The sequence below is a fragment of the Lissotriton helveticus genome, chromosome 11 (assembly GCF_964261635.1).
Source record: "Lissotriton helveticus chromosome 11, aLisHel1.1, whole genome shotgun sequence".
NCBI lineage: Eukaryota > Metazoa > Chordata > Amphibia > Caudata > Salamandridae > Lissotriton > Lissotriton helveticus.
The window spans coordinates 151,752,546-151,779,804 of record NC_136072.1 but is presented as its reverse complement, the minus strand read 5'-3'; the positions used below and the strand labels follow the sequence as shown (position 1 = coordinate 151,779,804).

Below are 27,259 nucleotides of genomic sequence, written 5' to 3'. Positions count from 1 at the left end.
CAGTTATCATTCACCATTTAGTCTAGTATGAGCTAAAGTTAGACAACCTTGATTATGACTAGACTCCAAGGGGCACATTTATCAAGAAATCACACAGCAAGCCACCTTCTGCGCTGCGTGATAGTGAAAGGGCAAGAATACACCGTATTTTACATTATACTGTGCATTCTTGTTTTTTCCTTGCGCTAGAGCACAATGTGCTGTCTAGTGCCAACACAGGTACCCAGGGCCGGCTTTAGCACTGGTGGTGCCCAGTGCGACAATTATTTTTGGCGGCCTCAAACCCCATGACCGCCTGCTCCTCTTTACCCACTGCCACCAGGCAAAACTGCCCCTCATCTCTCCATTCTTAAGTTATTGGTGGACACAGCCCCCCTGAGGTCAGCGCCCCTCCACAGGTCAGAGCCCAGTGCAGCAGCACAAGTCGCACTGCCCTAAAGTGGGGCCTGCAGGTACCCTTGCACCATGGTGCAAGGGTGCCTGCATTGTAAGCAGGATTGTTTTTATGCAGGAAGGGAGACCTTCCTGCACAAACAAAAACCCACTAAGGCATTTTCTTCTTTCTATGTGTGCTGCAGAATGCAGAACACACAGAAAGAGGAAACAATGAGGAGAAATTAAAATATTTCTCCTTGTTATGCCTCACCTGGGTAGGCGTAGTATTTTGATGCATTCCCTGGTCCTCCAGTAATGGTAAATCTGGGAATGTGCGATAATCCATAGTTGGGAACACCTATGCTCCACCCATAGAATGCCTCCCTGGGCAGAGTAAGGTAAATCAGCGATTTGCACTGCAGTGAATTTGTTACTCTAGATTTATCAAACCACTCAGGGCCAGGCCTTGCGTAGCTTCACAAATCTACCTTAGTAAATGTGGCGCTCTTGGGCCCTGTTGCGTGGTGCAAGGGCGGCACAACTCTTTGATAAATACGCAGCCCATTTTGGATGGACCCTAACCAGCAAAGGATAGACTCTGCTTTTGAATATTGTAATAAAACATGGCAAATGGATTGTCAAGTCCACTAGGAACAGCACAGGGAACATGTAGGCACAGCTTCCACAGTCATGTGGCATGTAATTGTACATAACATATATATATATATATATATATATATATATATATATATATATATATATATATATATATATATATATATATATATATATATATATATATATATATGTGTGTGTGTATATATATTCTTTTACTACCCCTGATGAGGTGTTGAAGTGCTTTGCAGCGAGTGGCACGCTACTCCGGAACCTAAAATTAGAGGTTAATAGTAGATTAGTGTTAGACCTGTCTGGTTTTTTTGCGTAGTCCCTCCAATTTATTATTTATTTTGTCCCCTTCCTGCCCCTCATACCCTTAATAATTTTTGTGTCCACTAGCTTTTTCTAGGTGTTGGTCAAGGGGATAGGTGTTCTTTCCCCCCCTCATAGTTTTTCACCTCAGGCCCAGAGGCCTGTTCTGACAGGAAAAGTTGGAACCACAAAATGGTGGCTTCCAACTGCCCTAACTGCCACACCCAGAACTTGCCCATAGACTAGTATAGGGCGTTCCAGAACCTTCTGGTCCATTCTGGACCACTGAGGGACAGCCTATATAAGGCGGAATGCGGGGCAGCCATTTTGTCTACCTGAGAGAGTCAGCTGGAGGACAGGCTATCTTGGAAGGTGGGGGGAGACTAGTGCGAGGGTTGATCTCCTGGTCTGGGAAGCAGCCTAATTAATCCACTTCTCTACTCCTCCTTTGGGATCCTTGTCTTGTCCCCGCTGTGGATGTTTAAGGGAGACCCTGGGCGCCTGACTAACCCCTAGCTTGAAAATAGTGGGGTGGGAACAGGAGAAGGAGACTGTGGCGCTGCGGAGCGCAGTCCTCTGCCCAGTGACAGGGACTCAGGAAGAATAACCCTCATCCCTAGACACCAACCTCCATTCAGTATTGAATGGTAAAAGGACCTTGTAGAGTTGGGAAGTGGGAGCTGAGGTGAAAATCGAACCAGCGCTGTTTCCAACCTTCCTGGGTGTCGGGGAAGGCTTGTGCCCTTGTGTCCTGAAAGGTCCTAGCCGGACGTGCAGTCGGCCGATCCCTGGATTTCCTGGCGAACTGGCAAGTGGTGAAGGGTGCCGGTTTCCCTGAGGCAGCGCCGCCTCGGCTGTGAGCGGGACTCCTGGGGCACTGATCGCGCACTGTGACAGCACCTCCCCGGGATCCACTGAGCCTGAGAAGCCTTGCGAGGCTCCCCTTCGTGAGCGGAACCCCGGGGGCGCCTACCGCGCTTCAGACGCGTTGTCAGGGGAAAGTGAAGGCGCCTTCGCGCATGCCCAGTCCGACGCTGTTATCCCCGGAAGGAGGGGCAAAGAAGTAAGCAGGCCCGGGAGCGAAGCGTCCTTCCTTCGAGCGGGCGCAGCGGGAGGCGGCACCAGCTCGAGCGCTTCGCGCATGCCCACTGGAGGAGTGTCTTTGGTATCCAGCGCCGAGGAGAGGCGCCGGGGGCTTCCACAGCTTGCCGAGTTATCTGCCCTTTTCCTCCTGCTCGAGCGCCACACTGAGGAGCTGGCCCGAGCAGGGAGGGAGTGTTTAGAGGCCCGGTAGGGGCCGGGGAAGCATCGTGGTGTCTGCCTTGGTTGTCTTCCGCTCGAGTGCCTCACTGAGGAGTCGGCCCGAGCGGGGGAGTGAGCATAGTGGAGCCTTCTGAGGCGTGAGAGCCTCTCCAGCCTCGGTTCCCCGGCCTCTTCGTCTGCTGTTCCCCCTGTTGAGCCTGGCGCAAGACAATTCCAGCATATTCAATCACAAGTAAGGAGGTGAACTGCAGGGGGAAGCGGCGCTAGTGCCTACCGTGGAGTAAATTTGGCACTGGTCGTTTTCATCCCTGTTTAATACAGATTGGGGAGTAATACCAAGAAATCTGCTGGTTAAGTGAAGGAATAAATTCCTCATGGAGATTGCTGATCTCTAACTAAACTTCTGGTTAAACTGGAATTCCTCATTGAAGTCAAATCTGGTAAATGTTGAGATCTGACTAAATGTATTGGTAATGATAGATACTGAAATAAGTTAACCTCTCTGAAGGTAGTGTTACTGATTTCAAGTCATCTAAATGTAATGTGATGATAATCTAATAGTACTGTGTTTTTGACATTGATTGGCCATTTTAAATGTACTGGTTCTCTTCCTGACAGAACGCATTATATTGAACTGTGAACTTTAGTACCAAGAGAGCAAAGAGATTATTTTTATAAACAAGTACTTATTCTCCTAACAAATTGGTGTAGCGTCCTTTTTATGTGTTATTGCGTGGATTTACTGCTGGGTGGTTTGCAACCTTCACACTTGTGCCTCTAGAATTGCGTGTCTTACTCCTAGGCCAGGCTACCCTAGGTGACCTGTCATCCCAGGTTCCAACATTTGGTGTCTAGCGGTGGGATACTGACTGTGGTTGCAGCTACTCAGTAGTAATTGAACGTAATACACTAAGCCTACACCAGGAGTTTTCTCCTAGCGGCCCTCCTAATTTGTCCTTTTGTTTTTCCAAATTTGTTCCTGGTGGTGGGTGGAGGTAGCTTTAGGTTGCCCTTGCAACTCTAATTTCCTGGTGTGTATAATCTGGTTTTGCCTATTTCAAAATGGAGTTTGCATTAGAAAACCTAGATACCTATTCTGTGGCTCAGCTGAAAGATTTCTGCCAGAAAATGGGGGTATTTTTTAAGCATGGTGCCAAGAAGGGGGAACTCCAGACCAGTCTCAGGGCTTGGGTGGAGGCACACAAAGAAGGGAAGGAGGAGGATGAAGGGGCAGACCGGGACCCGGTTGTGGAGATAAATGGATTATTCCACCCGGAGGGGGAAAACCTACTCCCAGGACCAGGGTCCTACTCCAGGAAAGGCAGTAGTGTCTCCGGGGGAAGCTTAACCGAAGCAGAGCTCGCTGACAGGAGGGAAAAGAGGCAATTAAAATGGGAGTTGGCTAAGCTGGAGCAGGAGAAGGAAGAGAAGAGGATGGTTCATGAGTTCAGGTTGAAAGAGTTGGAACTCCAGGCCCTGCAACGGGGGCCTTCTCCTGTAATAAGTGGTGGCAGCGAATCCAAAGAGACAGCCAGGGAGTCCAGACCCTATTTGCCAAAAGACCTTATCGCTAGCTTTAGTCAGGGAGATGACATAGCCAAGTGGTTGGCTGCCTATGAGGTCTCCTTAAGAGCCCATGGGGTGCAGGAGAAGCACTGGGGGGGTGGTTTATATAGGTACATGCCTCCTACTGGTCGGGACACCTTGCTGGCCCTGGAACCAGGGGAACAAACCAACTACCCCATCATGAAGCTAGCATTAGTAAAGAAGTTTGGGCTTACCCCGGAAAGGTATCGCCAGAAGTTCAGGGGGAGCCACAAGTTAAGCACCCAGAACTGGGTGGACTTCCTTGACTACGCACGTAAGGCATTAGAGGGCTGGGTCAAGGGCAGCGAGGTGAAGGATTATGAGGGGTTGTATGATCTATTTTTGAAAGAGCACCTCCTCGAGAAATGTTTTCCCGAGCTGCGCCAACACCTGGTGGACAGCAAGCTGACCAATCCCCGGAAGCTTGCAGAGGAGGCGGACATCTGGGCAAGTACCCGGGTGTCCTCAAAGGGGACTGGAGGGGATTCCCAAAAGGCCGGACAGGGCGCCCCTCAGAAGAAGGAGGGGGGAGACAAAAAGAGGGAGTTCTCTAAAGGTCCCCAAAACAGTTTCCAAGGGAAGGGAACAGGTTTCACCCCTAAGGCAATCCCGCCCAGAAACCCCAATCCTGGCCAAAGCCAGCAGCCAAGGGTTCTCCACTGTTTTGAGTGTGGTGGTGTTGGACATTATAAGGGAGATGTCAGATGCCCAAAGAGACCACCCCCTCCCACCGGAGGAAAGTCACCGGGAGTAGCTAGTGTAGCGCTCGGGGAGGAGTTGCCCTTAGATAAGGGGGGGTGAGTGGGCGGGTGTCACCTTAGTGTCCCTGGGAGAGCGGGAGATGGTTCCAAAGATCCAGGTGCCCCCAAATACTACAAAGTATGGGCAATGGGTCACCATCAATGGCCAGAGAGGGGAGGCTCTGAGAGATACAGGAGCCAGTATGACTATGGTGAGAAGTCAACTGGTGTCTCCAGAGCAGGTGGTTCCTAATGTACTCCACCCCGCCGCGATGGCTGACGGGAGAATGGGCCATTATCCAGTGGCTGAGGTTCCCTTTGAGTGGGAAGGGGTTGCAGGTTCACTTCGAGTTGCCGTAAGACCTGCCGTGCCAGTTGATTGTCTGCTGGGGAATGATATGGAGCACAACACTTGGAGAGAGGTGGAATACCCGACGCACTCTGCGATGCTGGGTACACCTGACTGGGCCTGTGTGAGCACAAGGTCTGCGACTGCCCGGAGAGGGAGTTCGCCTGGGTTGGAGCCTGGAACAATGGCCCAACCCGCTGCCAAAAAGGGACAGACCCGGAGACAGGAAGAGCCTGCTTCGGCTTCCACGCCCCATGTGACAGATCGGCCACCTGCGGTGGTGGGCCAGGAGTCCATGGAGGGGGAAGTAGACTCTCTGGAGGATTTACCCATCCCTGCTGAGTGGCATGTGGAGGGAGGACCTACCAGAGAGGAATTCTGTAAGGGGCAGAGGGAGTGCCCTACCCTTGAGGGACTGAGGCGTCAGGCTGGAGCCCAGGCAGCAGGTGATGCTACGGGACACCACCATATTTACTGGGAGGATGAACTCCTCTACAGTGAACCCAAGGTACCCCTACCTGGCTCATCAAGGGCCTTGGTGGTCCCGCAGCAATACCGAGCCTTTCTGCTGGAATTGGCTCATGCAATACCCTTGGCAGGACACTTAGGCCAGGACAAGACCTTTGCTCGGCTTGTCCTCCACTTTTACTGGCCTCAGATGAAAGTGGCGTCCAACACTTACTGTCGGACATGTGTATCCTGCCAGGCCAGTGGGAAAACAGGAGTGAAGCTGAAAGCTCCCCTGGAACCACTTCCAGTCGTTAGCACCCCCTTTGAAAGGATGGGCATCGACATTGTAGGGCCATTGGATCCACCAACAACAGCTGGTCACAGGTTTATCCTGGTTCTGGTGGATCATGCCACACGTTATCCAGAGGCCATTCCTCTGAGGACTGTTACTGCACCTGTGGTGGCTAGGGCCCTGATGGGAATCTTTACCCGAGTAGGATTCCCCAAGGAAGTTGTGTCCGACAGGGGGACCAACTTTCTGTCAGCTTACATGCGGACGATGTGAAAGGAGTGTGGAGTGACTTACCGGTTCACCACTCCTTATCACCCCCAGTCGAATGGATTGGTAGAGAGGTTCAATAAGACCCTGAAGGGCATGATAAGAAGTCTGCCCGAGAGCCTACGAAGGAAATGGGACGTCCTCCTGCCTTGCTTGCTGTTCTCCTACAGAGAGGTGCCGCAGAAGGGAGTGGGCTTCAGCCCTTTTGAACTGTTGTACGGGCACCGTGTGCGTGGACCTCTCAGCCTGGTGAAGGATGGATGGGAAAAGTCTCAGAGGAAGCCTCCTCAGGATGTGGTGAGCTACATGCTGGCCTTTAGGAGCCAGATGGCCAAGTTGTGGAAGCAGGCTTCTGATAACTTGGAGGCCAGCCAGGCAGTAATGAAAGAATGGTACGACCAAAATGCTCACCCGGTGGAGTTGGAGCCTGGCCAAAAAGTGTGGGTGATGGAACCTGGAGAGCTAAGTGCCCTTCAAGATCGTTGGACAGGTCCATTTGAGGTGTTGGAAAAGAAGGGTAAGGCCACTTACTTGGTGGATCTCAAGACCCCGCAACAGCCCCTACGGGTGCTGCATGCCAATCGCCTCAAACCCCACCATGAGAGGCCAGAGGTCATCCTGATGATGGTGACGGATGGTGCCGAGGAAGCAGAAAGTGAGCCTCTCCCTGATCTCTTTTCATCCCAAGAGAAGGATGGGTCGGTGGAGGGAGTGATTCTCTCCCCATCCCTAACTCCTGAGCAACGAGAGGATTGCCGCCAGGTATTGGAGCAGTACTCTTCGTTGTTCTCCCTTGTCCCGGGAAAAACCCACCTGTGTACCCATGATGTGGACACAGGAGACAGCCCCCCAGTGAAGTCAAAGACCTACAGGCTGTCAGACAAGGTGAAGGCTAGCATCCATGGAGAGGTTGCCAAGATGCTAGAGCTAGGAGTGATAGAACCTTCCAACAGCCCTTGGTCCAGTCCGGTGGTGCTAGTGCCAAAAGCCGCCCCACCAGGCACCACACCAGAACTGAGGTTCTGTGTGGATTACCGAGGACTGAACTCAGTTACAAAGACTGATGCTCATCCGATCCCTAGGGCGGATGAGTTAATTGACCGGCTAGGAGCTGCCCAATACCTAAGTACCTTTGACCTCACTTCAGGGTACTGGCAGATCTCCTTGACAGATGGAGCAAAGGAAAGGTCAGCCTTCTCCATGCCTGAGGGACACTTCCAATTTTGTGTGATGCCCTTTGGGCTCAAAAATGCCCCTGCCACATTTCAGCGGCTGGTGAATCAGGTCCTCTCTGGAATGGAGAGTTTCTCTGCTGCCTACCTGGATGACATTGCTGTCTTCAGTAGCAATTGGGAGGACCATTTGCAACATTTGCAAGCAGTTCTCCAGGCCCTGAAACAAGCTGGATTGACCATCAAAGCCAGCAAATGTCAGATTGGGCAAGGGTCGGTTGTGTACCTTGGACGCTTGGTGGGTAGGGGGTCAGTGCAGCCCCTGCAGGCAAAGATTGAGGCAATCATGGCCTGGGAACCCCCCAAGACACAGACTGAGGTCCGAGCTTTCCTGGGCCTCACAGGCTACTACCGTCGCTTTGTGAAGGGGTATGGCACTATAGTAGCGCCCCTCACGGAGCTCACCTCCAAGAAACAACCTCGACGGGTAGTTTGGACGAAGGCTTGTCAGCAAGCCTTTGAAAAGTTGAAGCAGGCAATGTGTGTAGCACCGGTCCTGAGGGCCCCAGACTTCTCCAAGGAGTTCATTGTCCAGACAGATGCATCAGAACATGGCATTGGGGCAGTGTTATCGCAACTAAATGAAGAGGGCCTGGATCAGCCTGTGGTCTTCTTATCCAGAAGACTACTTCCCCGGGAACAGAAGTGGAGTGCAATTGAGAGGGAAGCTTTCGCGGTGGTGTGGGCTCTGAAGAAGCTGCGGCCATACCTGTTTGGCTCGCACTTCCTGGTTCAGACTGACCACCGACCCCTTCGTTGGCTGATGCAAATGAAGGGGGAAAATCCCAAGCTGTTGAGGTGGTCCATCTCCCTACAGGGAATGGACTTCCGGGTGGAACATCGGCGTGGAGTGGACCTCGCCAATGCAGACGGTCTCTCCAGGTATTTCCGCCTTAGTGATGAGGACTCCCAAGGGGTTGGGTTGTTCTCCCCACTTTCAGCCGGGGGGGACGCGTGTTAGACCTGTCTGGTTTTTTTGCGTAGTCCCTCCAATTTAATATTTATTTTGTCCCCTTCCTGCCCCTCATACCCTTAATAATTTTTGTGTCCACTAGCTTTTTCTAGGTGTTGGTCAAGGGGATAGGTGTTCTTTCCCCCCCTCATAGTTTTTCACCTCAGGCCCAGAGGCCTGTTCTGACAGGAAAAGTTGGAACCACAAAATGGTGGCTTCCAACTGCCCTAACTGCCACACCCAGAACTTGCCCATAGACTAGTATAGGGCGTTCCAGAACCTTCTGGTCCATTCTGGACCACTGAGGGACAGCCTATATAAGGCGGAATGCGGGCAGCCATTTTGTCTACCTGAGAGAGTCAGCTGGAGGACAGGCTATCTTGGAAGGTGGGGGGAGACTAGTGCGAGGGTTGATCTCCTGGTCTGGGAAGCAGCCTAATTAATCCACTTCTCTACTCCTCCTTTGGGATCCTTGTCTTGTCCCCGCTGTGGATGTTTAAGGGAGACCCTGGGCGCCTGACTAACCCCTAGCTTGAAAATAGTGGGGTGGGAACAGGAGAAGGAGACTGTGGCGCTGCGGAGCGCAGTCCTCTGCCCAGTGACAGGGACTCAGGAAGAATAACCCTCATCCCTAGACACCAACCTCCATTCAGTATTGAATGGTAAAAGGACCTTGTAGAGTTGGGAAGTGGGAGCTGAGGTGAAAATCGAACCAGCGCTGTTTCCTACCTTCCTGGGTGTCGGGGAAGGCTTGTGCCCTTGTGTCCTGAAAGGTCCTAGCCGGACGTGCAGTCGGCCGATCCCTGGATTTCCTGGCGAACTGGCAAGTGGTGAAGGGTGCCGGTTTCCCTGAGGCAGCGCCGCCTTGGCTGTGAGCGGGACTCCTGGGGCACTGATCGCGCACTGTGACAGCGCCTCCCCGGGATCCACTGAGCCTGAGAAGCCTTGCGAGGCTCCCCTTCGTGAGCGGGACCCCGGGGGCGCCTACCGCGCTTCAGACGCGTTGTCAGGGGAAAGTGAAGGCACCTTCGCGCATGCCCAGTCCGACGCTGTTATCCCCGGAAGGAGGGGCAAAGAAGTAAGCAGGCCCGGGAGCGAAGCGTCCTTCCTTCGAGCGGGCGCAGCGGGAGGGGGCACCAGCTCGAGCGCTTCGCGCATGCCCACTGGAGGAGTGTCTTTGGTATCCAGCGCCGAGGAGAGGCGCCGGGGGCTTCCACAGCTTGCCGAGTTATCTGCCCTTTTCCTCCTGCTCGAGCGCCACACTGAGGAGCTGGCCCGAGCAGGGAGGGAGTGTTTAGAGGCCCGGTAGGGGCCGGGGAAGCATCGTGGTGTCTGCCTTGGTTGTCTTCCGCTCGAGTGCCTCACTGAGGAGTCGGCCCGAGCGGGGGAGTGAGCATAGTGGAGCCTTCTGAGGCATGAGAGCCTCTCCAGCCTCGGTTCCCCGGCCTCTTCGTCTGCTGTTCCCCCTGTTGAGCCTGGCGCAAGACAATTCCAGCATATTCAATCACAAGTAAGGAGGTGAACTGCAGGGGGAAGCGGCGCTAGTGCCTACCGTGGAGTAAATTTGGCACTGGTCGTTTTCATCCCTGTTTAATACAGATTGGGGAGTAATACCAAGAAATCTGCTGGTTAAGTGAAGGAATAAATTCCTCATGGAGATTGCTGATCTCTAACTAAACTTCTGGTTAAACTGGAATTCCTCATTGAAGTCAAATCTGGTAAATGTTGAGATCTGACTAAATGTATTGGTAATGATAGATACTGAAATAAGTTAACCTCTCTGAAGGTAGTGTTACTGATTTCAAGTCATCTAAATGTAATGTGATGATAATCTAATAGTACTGTGTTTTTGACATTGATTGGCCATTTTAAATGTACTGGTTCTCTTCCTGACAGAACGCATTATATTGAACTGTGAACTTTAGTACCAAGAGAGCAAAGAGATTATTTTTATAAACAAGTACTTATTCTCCTAACAAACTGGTGTAGCGTCCTTTTTATGTGTTATTGCGTGGATTTACTGCTGGGTGGTTTGCAACCTTCACACTTGTGCCTCTAGAATTGCGTGTCTTACTCCTAGGCCAGGCTACCCTAGGTGACCTGTCATCCCAGGTTCCAACAATTAGTAAAAGTTTTTTTTGCATTAGTTGTGTCATGTTTGTGCTCTTGAAATGTTTGTGTTTTTAGTAGAGTTTAGAGTAGAGACAGAATGATGGGACTGGATTCGAAAGAGAAAGTAGCAAAGAGGTGAAAGTTTGAGAAGGATATTTAGGGGTTCACAGTAGTTAGAAAACGACACCATTGAACACAGAATACTCCTGGCCACGATTGCAACTATAGAATGAAAAGGTGGACTGTGAAATCCTTTGGTTTTTTTAAGCAAAATGTACACATATTTCAGTCACGACTACTTCCCATAATTAGCTGCTGATGAGACCTGCACTAAGATAGCTTCCTCACAGAGAAATGGCTTTGTTTACACATTCGTGTTTGAATAGCGAAACCAGGTGACTTAAATCTTGGTAAAAGTGTGCATGTTGGGTGTTGTGAACTATTCAATACCTTCCTTCTTAGAATACTGGGAAAATCAGCTTTACACGTTTAGAAATAACAACTGTAATAAAAAATTAAAAAAATAATGTTAAACCTTCCTTGCTAAATAAACAGTATAGTGTGAGTAAACTGCATTCAGTATTATACCAGAGCAGACACACCGTGTGTTGGTAGTATAACCTCAGAAAAATCATAAAATAGTAGTAATAAGTCTTGTCGGAAAGAGAAAGTGTGCCTGATGCAAACCCACTCTGTCTGCCTTATCTTCATGAGCAGGTTTTTTCAAGTCATTTTAGCCGTGCAGAGTATTCCTTAGAGAAAATTAATTTGACCAAGTTAAAAATGGTTTTGTGCTGGATGAAAATCTTGGCTTACATATTTTTGGACATCCAATTAACTGTCTTGGAGAAAATTCCATTTTCCTGTTGATGGGCGGGGAGGTTAATGTTTAATAGCTGCTTTAGATTGAGTGCCTATTTTTAATTACAATTTTTTCACGGGGCATAGAAAATTAAAACCTATGTATTGGAACTGGATCCAGTATTTTGTACTTGAATTTAAAAAGTGCAGTATACACTCCAATGCATCTTGCCGCTTGAGATGCATATGAACAATCAAGTTATGACAGTTCCTCGTAAAAATAGCTGAGAATGTGCAAAGGGCAGGTTTTTGCAGCTTTATGGAACTTCAGTAGATTGGTTTCCCCTTCTAATAGTAGGTGGCGGTTGATTCCATTTACAACCGGCCAAATGGAATTTCTCCCAGCTTTGACGACGCCTTTATGAAACCACCCTTACACTACTTGGATGTCACCCTATTCCATTTTATTTGCTCAATGTACATACATAAATTCCAACACATCATAAATTCACTGCTGAAATTGCCACTCTGCTTAAAACATGAGGCACTTATAACCAAAGAGCGGCCGCGTCCAGAAATGATTTTAAAATTATATATTCAATCACTCTACATGTTATGGTTTGCTTTCTCTTTAGAATCTGCGGACATATATGTTTCTAAAGTCGTCCAGAAAGTCTCCATTGAGATAAACGAAGATGGGAGTGAAGCAGCTGCATCAACAGGTACAATACTGTTCTTTAAAAAAAAAAAAAAAAGAAGATTTGTTATCAAGTCCCCTTAAAATAGAACTGTGCTTGCTAAGAAAACAGAAAAACTGTGTTCATAGTGTAATCGCTGCTGCCCTGTTGCAGAGGATTGTTTTAAGTGGGACTGGCCATGTAGGGGCTCAAGAGGCCGATTTAGCAAGGACTCCACCGCGGGATGTAGCTGAGCTTGGATCAGGGGTCTGGTTGTAGGGCGCGGCGCCTAAGCAAGGGATTTTGCACGGTAGTTCTGTGGGTATCAGTGCAATATTACCATCCTCGAATACACATCTTGAGTCAGAATACTTGGAGTCAGGGGATAAAACCTTAAAACCATGGAAAGCCCAAGAACATTGTCCGTCTTTAGTGTCTGAGGCATGACTCAAGAGTATTTTGAAGGCTTGTTTTTTTCAAGCTGAGATATAGTTTCTGATGTCCATCTGTACACAGATGGCTAGGAAGCAAATCGACAGAAGACTGCAGCTATTTCAACATATAGTTTATTGACACTGTCAATGACGTAAAGGGCCTCTGTATGGCAACATACATTACACGTACAGGATTAGATGAGGATGCATGGAGGAACAGCCTGGAGGGATGGTTGACATGATGAAAGAGAAAAAGGTTCTGATACACAAGGGAAAATCAGGGGGTCAAGGATGTTGAAAGTCAGACCAGTAGATCCAGGCTGCTCAATCCACAATGTGGAGAGCTGGGTCAATAAGTCCAGGAAAGGGAATATTGACTGATAAATTAAGGACATGTAGGGATTGAAGGGTAGGTGCAGGATGGGGAGAGTCAGGGACTCTCAGGATGTGAAAGTGGGCTGATAGGTCCAGGATATTGTCATGCTTTCCAATTCGTGTGTGCAGGACCAAATCCAATGTTCTTTTCCATCTTCCATAATCCATACCAATGACCACATATGTTAAGATGTGAGGGACAGTGTTAGAAGCAAGGAAAGTGGAATGGAACAAGAGAGAAAACATAGACAGATGACTCCAAACTCTGTCTCGTTACATCTTGGCTCAAGGAGGTCTGCCGGTTGTAGTGGATCTCTACAAGGTAAAGAGATGTCTTAAGTACCTTGTCATTGGATTACTAACCGTAAATATGATTGTGAATAGCTCTACCTCAGCAATGCCACTGTTTAACCAACTGTCTATGCTTCTGAAAGCTTATCACATATAAGCAGAAATATGTTGAAAAATATATGTGCACCCACATCTCTAGGTATATAAAAAAGAACACAGTAACTCTTAGCAGAACATAGAACCCTAGTCTTAAGAATGCAGATAAGTGTAACACAGACATTAATATCAAAAGTAATTGTTCAAGAAATAGTTCATAGTTTTTTTTCAATTACAGACGACTTCAGAATACTTCTCTGTAACCTAAAGTGTCCAAAGTTCAATCTTTTAGAAAGTAAGTTGAAATCCATCATCCGTGTAGTGAGGTTCTGGTGGCATCAATATTGTAGGATGATTGTCTAGCAAGGGCATCTTGCACCACAAGGAAAGTTGTACAAGAAGATTCAAGATGGTTGCGGACTGGCTAGACATGATGGGTTGGTTGTAGCTTCCTGGGAATTGTGGTTCACAGCTGGTGCTGTGCTGTGCTGCACAGTGCAGTCTTCGCGTACATGCATCCTGAATCCAGTCACTACCAACTTTCTGTAAAGAGTACAGACTATCTTTGGGGAAATATCAGATGTCTTCACAGTACTGTTTCCTCACACTCAAACAAGGCTTAATGATAAGCAGCATCCCCAGAATCACTGCCTGACATGCATTTAACAGTAGAATGGTATGACCAGGATGGTGTAGGAGGACCTGTATTTTCAGGAACAAAGACCTATAAGTTGCAGGAGTGTGAAGCAAAGTTGTGAAAACTGCTATGTAGGGGGAAGGCAGGTATGTCATAAAATGGGGGGGAAGGGGGGTACGATAAGCCCAAGTGAGTGGGAATTTAGAGGAGCCTGCAGGATTTGTAGATTGATGGATTAGTTTGCATTTTACCATTATATTCAGTTAGGAGGGAGGTACAGTCAGGTTCAGCCTTATTTGTGAGTGTGGACCTCCCACCTAAACTCATCCAATTGTATACGCTACTGCAAGGCGTAAATACGACAACTTTAATATATGAACATTTGCATTGTCATCAGCTAGACCGCACTTACCTGGGATGTTTGCACACTATTGTGCTGGATTTGTATTAATGTTGTGGATTTCATACCTGCTCTCTCAGTGAGATTTACAATTATAAAATAATTTTTAAGTAATTTAAAGTACCTTTAAAAGATATTTACACATGTTGTAGAATGTAAAATACTTTAAAATATCTTTTGTAAGTTACACAGTATTTTGTAGATTACACAAATTGGGAGAATGTAATTCCAATGCTATGGTCATAGCTTGTGACCAAAAAACTAAACGTATCAAATGTTGTACCCCTCCTTTTTCACAAAACATACATATATGATTTTCTTTGAGTCTGCTTCTGTTTACAGTGTGCGCGTCTGTGCGCATGTGAGCACACACACACACACATACACACACACACTTACTTTTCTGCATTAATCCCAGCTCTGCAGTTTCCCCTAACTGATGCACCTGGGGATGTAGTTACAAGGTAGTGTATCTTGTTAAAAAATTATTCCTTTAGTAACTGTTTTAGTTTCATCTCCAGTATGAAATTTGAAGTATGGGATTATTTGTGTTTTTTGTCCAACGATTCTTTCTTTTTTATATCGTCATGTTTGTCCATTTAAAGTTTATGTGTATAGTTTTTCAGAATGGCAAACTTAAAAGGGTGGAACAGTAATGTTCTCTTATATAGAGATTGTGGCACCCCAGGTGGAAGGGGTGGTGCTCAGTCCATGTTCCAGATCTCTGCTGTTGGCTTTGTACTGATTCGAAAGGGATAAAACTTTATGTCTCTCCACAAGTTGAAATGTGCCCCTCCTCTCTCACATGGCCACCGGGCTGAAGCCACCGTGATCATTGGTAAGGCAGCTAAAAAAACTGGCTGATCGACCTTCTGGAAGTATGGCAGGAGTGTGTTGGATGTCTACTGCGGGGCCATGGCAGCGCTAAGGAATGTGAAATGATCAGCATTGTACTATAGAGCAGGCTGACTAGAACCCCTGCACATTCAGGGTTTCGTCTTTCCTCAAGATACATTTCACTCGCCACATTCCTGAATGATTGAGTTTAGACTGCACTTACCAGTAAGATAAATCATGTGGCGGCTTATCTCCAACATTAGCATAAGAAATGGGCGAAACATTTGCTACACAAATCACCCACAAAAAGCACAAAAATATTTTTTCTAGGGTGGTTATTGGCTACCTTCTGCTTCCGTTTTCATCTGTGGTGGATGTACCTGATCAACATTTTGCTGGTTTCTGCCACGATCCGCTTTACACAGAGGAAATAAGGAGATGGTGGGAAGAGGTGTGGCGCAGCGGCCAGGGCGACTGACGCTGGACGCTGGGCATCATGGTTCGATCCCCGGCTCAGGTGGCAGGGGTCTGCCCCGCACCATGCGACTCTTGGCAATAGCTTGCTTAATCTTCCCAACGGCCCCCAGCGCCGAGATACCGCTTCGGGGGTGATTTGTGTGCTGTACAAATACTGGATTTATTTTTTATTTTATGGTTGGAATGCTTGTAGTAGTCTCCACCATTGGTAATTACTTGGGCAGCTTTCCAGTGAAAATTTTGCCCACTGTTGACAGAGATGGCCATATGGAAATCAACCTTGGTCCTGCTCCAATAGGCTACAGCAGCCTAAACTGCCAAGCCAAGTTCTGCCTGAAAGGGACACAAAGAGCCCCAGATTGGTTGCAGCCTATTTGGGCTTCCATAGTAGGGTGCAGCTTGAGTCCAGTGGCACAATTGGCACAGGAGCCATGTCTAGGCATACTCGTCACACTTAAGGCATGCCACAGAGGAAGGTAACAAAACGTGATGGGCGGGGTGCTTGAATTAATCTCAGCCACTGGTAATTACTCAGATCCCATTCCATATCCATGTTTCTATTGCATACTATGGCAATCTAGATAGAGGCTTGTCATATGAAAACCAGTCTTGGAAAGGTAATGTCGCCACCAATCTCGCACCAACATCTAATGGCATTGATGATTTAAATGCCATTATAATTGTAACAGGCCAGAATGACCCTGTCTGTATCCATAAACAAAACCTGTATCAGGCCTACCTGTAGTTTGTTCTTCAACTGTTCATTATGTGTATTTTGAAGTCATACAAGCCAGTTGTTGGCTTGTATTTGTGGCGGTTAATGGAGTTCTATGGTGGCCGCCCTCATTCTGCTTGTTTTGCTTGTATCCTGCTCTCCGCTCAGTCCTGGCAATCACTTCAGGCCTTTCACCACCCATTAAGCTAGCATATATCTGAGCTAGCCAGTCAGTTTAATAAAATGTAAGACGCCAATAAAGGAACACACACAGCCCTGTGTCTTACGGTCACTGACATCAAGCAGGTTGTTGCAAGACTCACGCAGCAGAGAAGGCAACATCTGCTTTTGTTTCATGCCTTTGTCACTGACTACTATGCAGATCCTGAGGAAAGATGTGATAGGGGAATACATTTAATTAGCTCTGTACGTGGTGGCCGGAACTCGGAGGTAGGGGGCGGGTGAGATAGGGAAGGATGCGGGAGGTAAGGGACAGAGGCGGGAGGTGGGAGGACGCAGGGGGAAGCAGCAATTTAAAAAAAATTACAACTTACCTTCTCACCGCTTCCTCGCCTCCTTAGTCCGCCCTCGCTCAGCCCTAACGGAAGTACACCTAGGCGTCCAGTCAGCCAATCACAACACTGCCTTAGCACCATTGTGATTGGTCTGAATGCCGTGTTTCGGCGCTCAGACGCTGACTTGGGGCCTGGGCATGATCTCCATGTAGGCTGTAATCAGTGCCAGACTGGCCGTGCGGGCACCGGGCAATCCCCCGGTGCGCCGCATGCGTGGGGGCCGGTTTTGGGCCCCTGGGGGCCTTTTTTTGTTACAGGGCCGTTTTTGCAGCATAGCTGCAAAATCGTCCCTGTAACAAAATCGGCAGAAAAACGGCCCTGGCAAATAGCTCGGCTGCACCCCCAACCCCCCAAGGGGGCCGAGTGGGGTTGGCCGAGCACTTTGCCCGGGCCGATTTCGGTTCCCAGTCCGGCCCTGGCTGTAATGCAGCCTGCATGGAGAACATGCAAGTGCGCACAACTGTTTTTGGCGGCCCTAGAGGACCGGCCAAGCAGTCCCTGCACACTTTAGGAGGGTGCTACAACTCCTCCCCTGCCCCGCCCCCTAACACAAACCAAGCAGAGAAAATAAAATGAGAATAACGCGAGTTATTATCATTTTTTTTTCCCTTTGTGTCAGTGCAAAAAAGCAGTGAGCCGCCACTGGCTCTGTGTTCCCGAGGGGCTCCAATACAAGGGAGAACCCACCTGCACCACTAAGTCTGCCAGCTGATCAGATTACGTAACCAACTACAGCTCCACAGAAAATACATAAATGAAGAATTTACTTACGCTATGGCATACCAGGCACTGCACAGGTGGGCGGAACTCCGCGGAATCGCACAGAGTTTTTATTCATCTCCATGGAATTCTGTGGAGTACACCTTCACTAGTTCTGACCACCCCTAGTCATAAGGCACTGGAGCTTAGTACCAGGAAGCTTTGATGTAAGTAATGCAGGATAGAAGCTACAACAAAGAGAGCTGGCTGATTTCAAAAGAGAGCATTTTCTGGAGCAAGGGTAAAGCACCTAAAATTGACAGTCCTCACTTCCAGTGAAAAAATATTTGATTTCATTGTGCTGAAGAACTTGTAGCGAGTTGTCTTGTCAGTTTGCAATATAAAATGTAGTTGAACAAAGATGTTGTAGGTCTCATTAAAACACCTGAACTGCCCCAAATGTTTGAACTTTGGTATGCAAAGCGTTTTAAGCATAAAGGGGACCTTAGCAGGCAGGGTTCATGTAATAATTGAAGTGAAATGACCAGTAATTGAGACAATGGGCAAATCAGAATTTCTACTGTAATATGAGTAAATTAATATTAAGGATTTAAATCAAAATGGCTTTAAAGTACATTTCACAACTGAGTTACTGTAAACCTCCTAAGTTGCTTTGTTGACAATTTCTACTGAACTTGCTTTACTTTTTTCTTTACAGGCATGGACATTTCAGCAATGAGCATGGCGCGGTACCAGTTTCTGGCCAATCGTCCCTTTATGTTTATTATTAAAGATAACCTGCTTGGTATGTCCAATGAAAGTAAATGTGTAAACCACTTCTTTTTTTAAAGTGGTGTAATTTCAAACATTTTATAAGTAGAAACAAGCATTGGTAAAGCCAATTGGTATAGCCGTTGCAAAGCGCTGTGTTAGTTAATTTTGTGTTATTTCAAGCACAGGCCATAACCATGAATAGAAGCATAAAAGAAAACACAGCACTGCCTAAATGTGGTGGCTGTATGCTAGACATGAAAGTTTTACATTAAAAACAATAGCGATTGCGTATTATTTTGATAGAACAATAAAAGTACCTCTGAGCAGACACATAGAACAGGAACTCTCTTTATTATAATTATTTCAGGATTTATAGAGCATGTCAACTACTCAAGGAGTTTCCCGGCGCTAAGTAGCAAGTCCGATCCCTAATAACAGTGGTATTAAAAAGCCGAGCTGAAATGCCAGGTCTTAAGAAGTCTCTCAAATGTAACAATGTCCCTAGAGGTATGCAAGCTGAACTGGAAGGGCATTTCCACTCCAATGTGGCAGCCAAATAAGAGAAGGGGCTACAGCCCCACTTTTTCCATCTAAAGTGTGAAATTAAAACCAGCTATGCATTACATGATCGAGGAGACCACGCTGGTTGGTAAGGTGTACATCTTTAGAGAGATACTGAGGGCCTTTGTGATAAAAAGGTGTGAGTGCCAGAACGAAACCTTTAAATCTTGCACCTCCTTTTATAGGTAACCAATGAAATTCCTTTAAACCTGGATGAAAATATGGCTGACCTGGGAAGGTGTAATAAAAGCCTGGCGGCAGCATTCTGCACCAGCTGTAGTCTGTTCAGGAGTTCAGGAGGCAGGCAGGTAGGCCCCACTACAGAGAGATGGCATAGTCCAGCCTTGATGTAATGATAACCGTTTTCTGCTGCAGAAGTGGGAGGAGGAAGAGAAAAATCTGTAACGTTTTTCGCAGACCAAAACAGGTACCTACTACCCCAGCCACTTTAGGGGCAAAGGAGGCCATGTTATAAAATGTTACCCCAAAAATGCACGTTACCGTAGTAGGGGGAAGAGGCGGGGGGACGTCCTGAGGCCAATGGTCATTGTCCAGCTAGTTGTGGGACCCCAAAGAGCTGAATTTCTGTATTATTAGTATTGCATTGTAAGCCGCTGTTGCGCATCCACTGAAATACAGACATCAGGCAGGCCTGAAAGTTATGCAGTGCATTAGGTGAATTTCTGTCAAGAGTTAGAAGCAACTGCGTATCATCATCATAAAAACTTTATTCAGTTTTTTGGTAAACCATAAAAGTCACAGAAATGATAATACATAAAATACATAAAAAACATAAGGCTATCAGAGAGCAGCTTAACTCACGTAAGATTCATGAAAGAGAACACGGTCATAACCATCCGGGTCAGGTAAAAAAAAGTTCATAATAGGTTTTCACCCTCAACAGGGCAATTTTTCTGTTTCAAGCACAGCCAGACCCCACAAATAAGACAATCATTCCTAAAAGTACATAGAGCCTTTTGGTAATGCAATACTTTCCTAAAGAATACTTAAACAGAGCATGTTGACATTCAATAAAGTGTATAGTAGCTTTTCAAAGTGGCGGGCAAGTTTTCATCAAATGGAATCCATTTTCCTATTTTCATTTACTTTCAAAATAAAATTTGGGTTTCAGCCAGGGCTGAGTATCGTCTGCATAAGATATAGTCTGTACTCTATGATTTTATTAGGGTAGCCGAAGAGGTCCTAGGCAAGAAAAGAATAAATGTAATTTTCGAATAAGCACACTAGATTAATTTAATTAATTTAAAACACACAGAATTTGAATAATGAAAAGCAACTTTTAACTAAATGAAAATCAATTTTCTGTGAAGTTTGCAACTCCTAAACATAATTTACTACAAAATACTGCTTGCAATTGCATGAATCCTACTTCACTTTGATGACATCTTCTGCTATGTAAATACTCATAAAATGTACTGAATACTCTAATAATCCCTGTCTCTCTTTCTAGTTATTGATTTGACACATATCTTTCTGTTTTCAAACTAAGGAATGCTGCAAACACATTTTACTCCAACATTAAAATGTGAAAAAGCCTGAAACATGCAAATCTGCAACAGTCTAAATTTTGTAGGTGTAACTAATAGTGTAAAACAATCTGCTCTTCGTTTTCACATTACGCAGTATTAAAAATGTACAGCTCAGAGCTTTGAAGATCAACACATTTGCTACCACATATATCTAAATGAATCCTGGTGTTTGGTTGAACTAATACCAAATTCTAGGGAACCTCACAGTGTGGTCAACTGGCTGACAGATGTTCAGCCCTTGAGGAAGCTCAACTGCCTCAGCCTCAATGACCAGAAAACAGGGATTCTACTAGTGGGGCTAAGGGATCCTTCGCATTTACTTTCAGCTGGCCTGGCTCTACCTAACACCAGAACAGAAGATGCAACTGAGGAGCACAATTCCAGAGTGACATCTCTTTTTCTTTCTTTGTCAATTCAATTACCCAACTCTAAATCAGGCTCTAAATCACCTCTAAACAAAGAAAATGGAGTCTACACAAGATACTTTTTTATTGGACCCAAGAACCAAGTCCACAATCACATCGATGTGGAATCTGTTACCACTGCCACGGTCTCTACTCTGTCCAAAATGCAATTCAATTTTGAGTTTATACTAGTTGGACATAAGAATTATTGCTGACATTTAAAATTACTTCAATTTTGTGATGCAGGAAAGGCTCAATTAGGAGTGAGACAGAAAATTGCCTGGTCCTACCCTCCTCCAGGGCTAAGGATGCCATTTGCATAGGTACTTCCTGGCACAAATCCTTCCAAGTACATGTATTTGAGAATTAACTTGAGGGAATTGATGTTTATGTACCAACTTGGGGAGAGGAGTTGGCCTAACGGCTAGGGCGGTCGACCTCAAATCGGTGGAACCGGGTTCGAGTATCGGCAATGACGATGAACATCATGTGATTCAGGGCAAATCACTTAATCTACCCATGCCTAACAAAAATGAATGTGTCCTCATGTAACGCAACTGGGGCTATGTAAAACGCTCTGATACCCGATACCGGGTCAAGTTCGCGCTATGTAAAACTCCGTTAAAAAACTCATGCATGTGTACCTAATATTTCCCCTAAACATTTCCTCTGCTTTGAGCAGCTGAAGTATGAGGCTGAGGTTTGCGTTTAGCCTGCAACTCTTTTTATTCTCCATTGAGCCCATTTACTAGCCTTATAGGGTGTTAAAGAGAGCTCGGAATGAGATACTAAGTCATCTTATGACTAAATTTATGATATATTATAAAATATATTTATTATAGTTCATCCCTGCACCCCGTGGCAGGCACCTCAAGGTGCCTGCTCCTGATCAACAGGGGGGCACCACAGGTGCCCCCTCAGCCTCCAACAGGAGGCAGTGCAGTAAAGGGGCCCTGCTGGGGGCCCCTAAGCATGCAGACTGGCATGGAAACCATGTCAGAAACCGCGCATTGAAATCTCAAGGGCAGATAGGCTTGCCCTTGAGATTACTAGCTGGATTCCGACTGGCCAACAGCAAGCCAGCCGGACTGACTGACCGGTTTTCTTTCTGACTGCCTATTCCTATATGACTTAATTAGGAAGTCGGAAAGTAAACCAAGGAGCCCATTATGATGTGGCTCTGAAGACTCCGACAGTCGGTTGAAGTCTTTGAGCTGCGTCCTAATCGGCCCCTATCAGTGTCTCAAATATATGCCGTGTAAGAGCGCTGACAAAAGCCTAATTGGGTGCCCCCTGAGAGGCACATGAACTGTACCCCATAGGTATTCTATGTTTTCTCAACTTGGTTCCTGTTATCGGTTAAAATTCTGTCTGTTGCGATGAGTTGTCAGGGGATTTCCTACGAGTAGCATGTTTTGAAGGTAAAAAACTGAAGTTAAAAGCTTGTGGTGAAAGAAACTACCCTTCAGGATCCACTGAGGGGATGCTTGATCACTTTGGACCCTTTTCTGTGGGCAATTATTGTTATATTTGCAAATTGGGCAGCCTCAGGAGAAACATCAAGTAGGATGAAGCTAAACAGAACTATTTGAACCCTATTGTTCTAACTGGAACTCACAGTGGAAAGTCTATGCAGACATATTTTGAGTGAGCAGGAAGAAACACTTCTTCAGTCCAAAGCAATTCCATCATTCTTGGATAAGTTATTGTGGGTCCACAAATTCAGACAAAGTTTTTTTCTTTGTTGAATTTACTGCCTACAGAACGTTTAGAACTTTTCAGGACATAGTTTGGCTACCACCGTCAACATAGATACAGCTCTAGAACAGTGCCCACAGGCAGTCCTTGCTGGTCCTGTTCTCCTTTTTATCCAGTTTCACGGACAGGGACATCCACACACAACCATTTGCTTCAGGGGCGCCAAAACCTCTAACTACTCTGCAAAACCACTAATATACCAACTAGGCTATCAGGATTTCAGAAAATCTGATCCAAACCAAAGCTGACACAGCATAGGACAGACTAAGTAGACCAGTGTGCCTCGAAATTAGATTGGAAACTAGCAGATCGAGTCTTGGTGTAAAGTCTTCAGCAGAGTAGCTCAGTATTCTATATTCATAAATCAGATTGGGAACTGGAAAATCATATCCCAGTGCAAAATCTTCAGTCCAACAGTTCAACAAAAAAGAAAATATTCTTTATTACTTAGCAAGGATGTCTAAACCTCCTCCTTTTTCAAGGATTGTACAGGTGAGTGGGTCCAAACTGATAGCAAAAAGGGAGACATTATAATTCTAGAAACGAATAACCATATAAACTAACCATGTGCTGTTAGATGATCTGTATACATTTGTTCGTCAAGTGAAACACTACAAATTCTGATGATTTTATTACAACATCTCCTGTGACCCAGGATAAACCATAACAGACTCTGGGTAACCCATTGCCCAAGCAGGCAGTTGGAGACAATTAGGCTCTGTTATAGAGCAAAAGCTCCAGGCAAGAGGCGTGCCTCTGAGTAGACAATAACAAGGCACAAGATTGTGCTAGAGCCATCGGAAAGTTTGATGCATATAGATAATTTAGCAAAGCATAACAAGGCTCCACTGGCTTGCAATGAGTTTGTGGTACTCATATTGGAGATAGTTCTTAAAAAAGGGAAAAAAGGCACAAGGACGTTGCAATTTTCTCACATGCTTGCTCTGGATTTACCCAGTTTTACAACGTTTTTCTCCATGATAATTCTGCGGGTTTTGTTGTTTAGGGGTTTGGTGGTATTGAAGAGAACTGTTGGGACTCTTACATATCAGAGAGGGTTCTGCCTGTTTTGGAGGACTGCTACACTGAAGGATCTCAGCTGATTTTCCAAACATTTCGAAAAGCCATAAAAAGTGTTTTAATAAAAGTACTAAGCCAATGTGGATGAACCTGACAGGCATAGACCAGATAAATATCCAAGATTTATAGCCTTCTTTCAGAGCAGGCTAAAATGGCTTAAACTAGACACGTTGTGGAGTTTTGTGGTACCCTGGACCGAGAGCCCGGCTGGAGTGCACTGGGAACACCACAAATTGATATGCCGCCAGTCACAAAAATGTATAGAAGCACAGCTGCATTTATCAGTTTGATGTTTTTTGCTTGAACAAATCAGAATCACTTGCCATCACAATTTGGCATCCCTTTGGTTTTCACTCTCTCCTTGGTAGATTTGAAACAGCTGAAGCTTAAGACGAAGGGGTAGTTCTTACGCAACAGGGGCGAGGGGAGGACTCACTTAACTCACTATTCTACACATCCATCAAACTCTTCCCTTGAAGAAGGGTATTGAAATTGATCATCCATGAATCAGTATCTATCTCTTTTGGTGGTAAAAGTCTATTGGTGAAGCAGGATTTGCTGACCATAGTAGTTAGAATGAGATCAAGTTGATGGAAGTGACAGCATTCTTAAATACACCACAATTGTGCCTTAGTGGACTGATAGTAAAGAAGAGTGTTCACAGTGTTAATGACAATAATGATGTTAAAAAAAAGTCTAACACTATTTCCAGCCTTCAATAAAATGTTTAGTTTTTAGGGTATATTTAATTGCAGAAACACAATTAAAAATAGTTTTTTTCTCATAACATCATCCAGTCAAAGTCAATCTCCTGTTGTCCACACATTGTATAGGTATCAAGTTTATAATTTCTATTGTAACTTTTTAAAAGCTTTTACTCATTAAATTGTGTGCCACTAAATGTGAGTCTGGGCATGACATCTTAGTGAATACCTTACAAGATAATTGTTAAATGGTCAGAAACATCTGGCACACATCCAAGTAGTTATCCAACTAATGCCTGTACCAAAAGAGCTCTTTCTGTGAATTTCATACAAAACAATATCAACAATGCATTCTCTGTTGACATTGGACAATCATCCTTCATTAACTGTTGCAACTTTGAATTATGTCATTGTCACCTAATGTCTAACATTGGAATATGGAGTATAAAGCCACAATCCGTTTTTAACAACGTGTAGATTTACTTTTAAGACATGGCTAGATTTGTGTGTATTTTCAGATTCATAGGGTTTCATTGCGTATGTTCGTAAATCTATCAAATGCCTAGATTTCAAAGTGTTGTCATGGGTCCCCTTGTTGTAGAATCCACATGTTTAGAATTTGAGGAAAATTTTGAGTTGTACATTTTTCAGTCATTTCCTTCATATTGAATTATTTTCCATGTGAAAAATATTCCTTCTTCTTGAGCCCATGAAAATATGAGGGGAGAGAAACGTCCCCACACTAAAAGTGCAACTGAGCTTCTGTGGTGTCGTTTGATATGTACTTGTAGGGTGGGAAATGCTATAGGGAATGTTTATGAATGCACAATGGGGGACATTATCAAAGAATGGCGTTAAAATTACCGCCGCTTTTGCGGCAGTAAACTGCCACTATAGCAGCGATAATGGGCTTGATAATATGCCGTAGAGAATTCCAATAGAAGCCCGTGTTCTGGTGTTAACATGGGCTTCTATTGGAATTCTGTACGGCATATTATCAAGCCCATTATCACCTATTTAGCGGCAGTTTCCTGTAGCGATAATTTTAAAGCCGTTCCTTGATAATATGCCCCAAAGTTCACTTGTGACTCCTATCAAAGACCTTTCACCGCATTTTCAATGTACCTACAGAAAATCCAGAGAACTAGTGTGTTTTTTGCAGTTGTGAGTTATCCATAATTGTCTGAGAGTCAGGTTCTGTGAATCCGGATTTTCAATTTGTGGATGCACTTGACGCTTAAAGAAAATAAGGGTTTGGCATATATATGCTGGCAGGAGCTGGAGCTGTTATGAATGCTAAGTTGGGAGGGCCTGTCCTGGGCTATTGACTTGACAGTTGCCCTGATTGAACACTTTCTAGAGATTAAGAACAGACTTACTTGTAACCCTCATATGCCTTATGAACAGTTCCCCATATCACATAAAAGCAAAGGGCACTCTACAAAACAATGGACTTTTGATTGTCCCAGCCAGTAAATTATAACGAGTGTCTTGAACAACAAATGATCTGGAATGTGTTTCTGATTCCCTGTCATGGAAGATAGTTTTGAGCATAAGTAACACTTTTGTATCCATGCACATTGCTATTTTCCACAGTGGCAAACATCCTTTTACCAAAAAGCAAACTTAAAACAAAAGAATTGTTTGTCTCATTACACATGTGTATTTTTTTTAATGTATTCTTTTATATGTTTAGTGTTCCTTCATTCTTTGCCTCACTCACTTTCAGGTATCACTATTTAAATTCTGATTTTATGTTAATGTTTGGTATAATAGGAGGTGAACTAAGTCAAAAGCCCAGTTGGGGTCTTCCTTTTCTTTCTCACCGATAGATTTTTAACACCTCATATTCATTTTGTGCACAAAATGTCATGTAATTTGAGCCTGGAAACTCTATCCTCTCGAAGAGCTTTGAAGCACATTTACAAAGTCATTGTATAACTGTTAAAAGAAAAGATAAAAGTGTCGGCAAAGCCAATAAGTAAATAAGTCTGGCCTGCATTTTGAGACTGGCTAAAATATTTTTTAAAAGCCTGCTGCAATAAAAAACGAAACAAAAGCAATTGCCTTCTGTATAGAGTGCATCTAAGCAACAAATACTTTAATGTGTGATGATTCAGTGTAATTTTGAAAGCAAGAACTCCATAGGAAGTGGAATGATACATCAAACAGCCAAAAGTATGAGGTGAGAGAGCACTATTCCTCTGGGAGGAGTCAAATCCTACTTTATTTGAATAAAAAAAATGGTATGGATAAATCAAGCAAGAGCTAATAGGGGAATGGAGGCAAATTTGACAGCAGACAGACAACAGATTTATAGCGCAATCTATTGCTTAAGACCAGTTTACAACAAACAAACCTTAACCGTGTTTTTTTCTTCTAGGTTCAATTTTGTTCATGGGGAAGCTGACAAATCCTGACACTAAAATTGCACGAGGAAGGGATATGGATTCCTTGTAAATAAAGTTTGAAGCATTAAATTCTTACATTTTGTTAGTCTTTTGTAGCACCTGAATTTTAAATGAAGGTATTTATCATGCTGTTTATGCTGGTAAATGTTTTGAATATTTTAGTAACAAGGTTATGTTGTTTTATCTTTCACGGCTATGTATTTTTGGGCCCATTTACAGCCCTTTTTGCATGTTTAAATGCACCCTGTGCAAAAAAGACATTCACGATTCTAAATGTCGCTACCATAAGCTTAGGCGTTGTTTTTTCTAACTGTGGTAAGCAGAAGCATTTAGAGGCAGAATTCTGTAGGATTGGTCACCTTTTCAATTATGCCAATCGTTTCGACGAACCGAGGTTTGCAAGACTTTACAGTGGCACCTTCTCCAGGGATGTCAATAAGGGGTTGCAGCTGCC

General features: G+C 45.3%; 1 protein-coding gene across 2 annotated transcripts in view; it reads left to right on the top strand.

The window, feature by feature from the left end:
• SERPINI2 (serpin family I member 2) overlaps window positions 1–26,880 on the top strand; it is a 133,145-nt gene extending 106,265 nt beyond the window's left edge. For both annotated transcript variants that reach the window (XM_078668046.1, XM_078668045.1), the window contains exons 7-9: window positions 11,986–12,072; window positions 18,282–18,368; window positions 26,778–26,880. In XM_078668046.1, the coding sequence (XP_078524172.1) occupies window positions 11,986–12,072; window positions 18,282–18,368; window positions 26,778–26,854 (251 nt within the window). In that variant the 3' untranslated portion in view covers window positions 26,855–26,880. The remainder of the gene's footprint in view (window positions 1–11,985; window positions 12,073–18,281; window positions 18,369–26,777) is intronic.
• The last annotated feature ends 379 nt before the right edge of the window (window positions 26,881–27,259 follow it).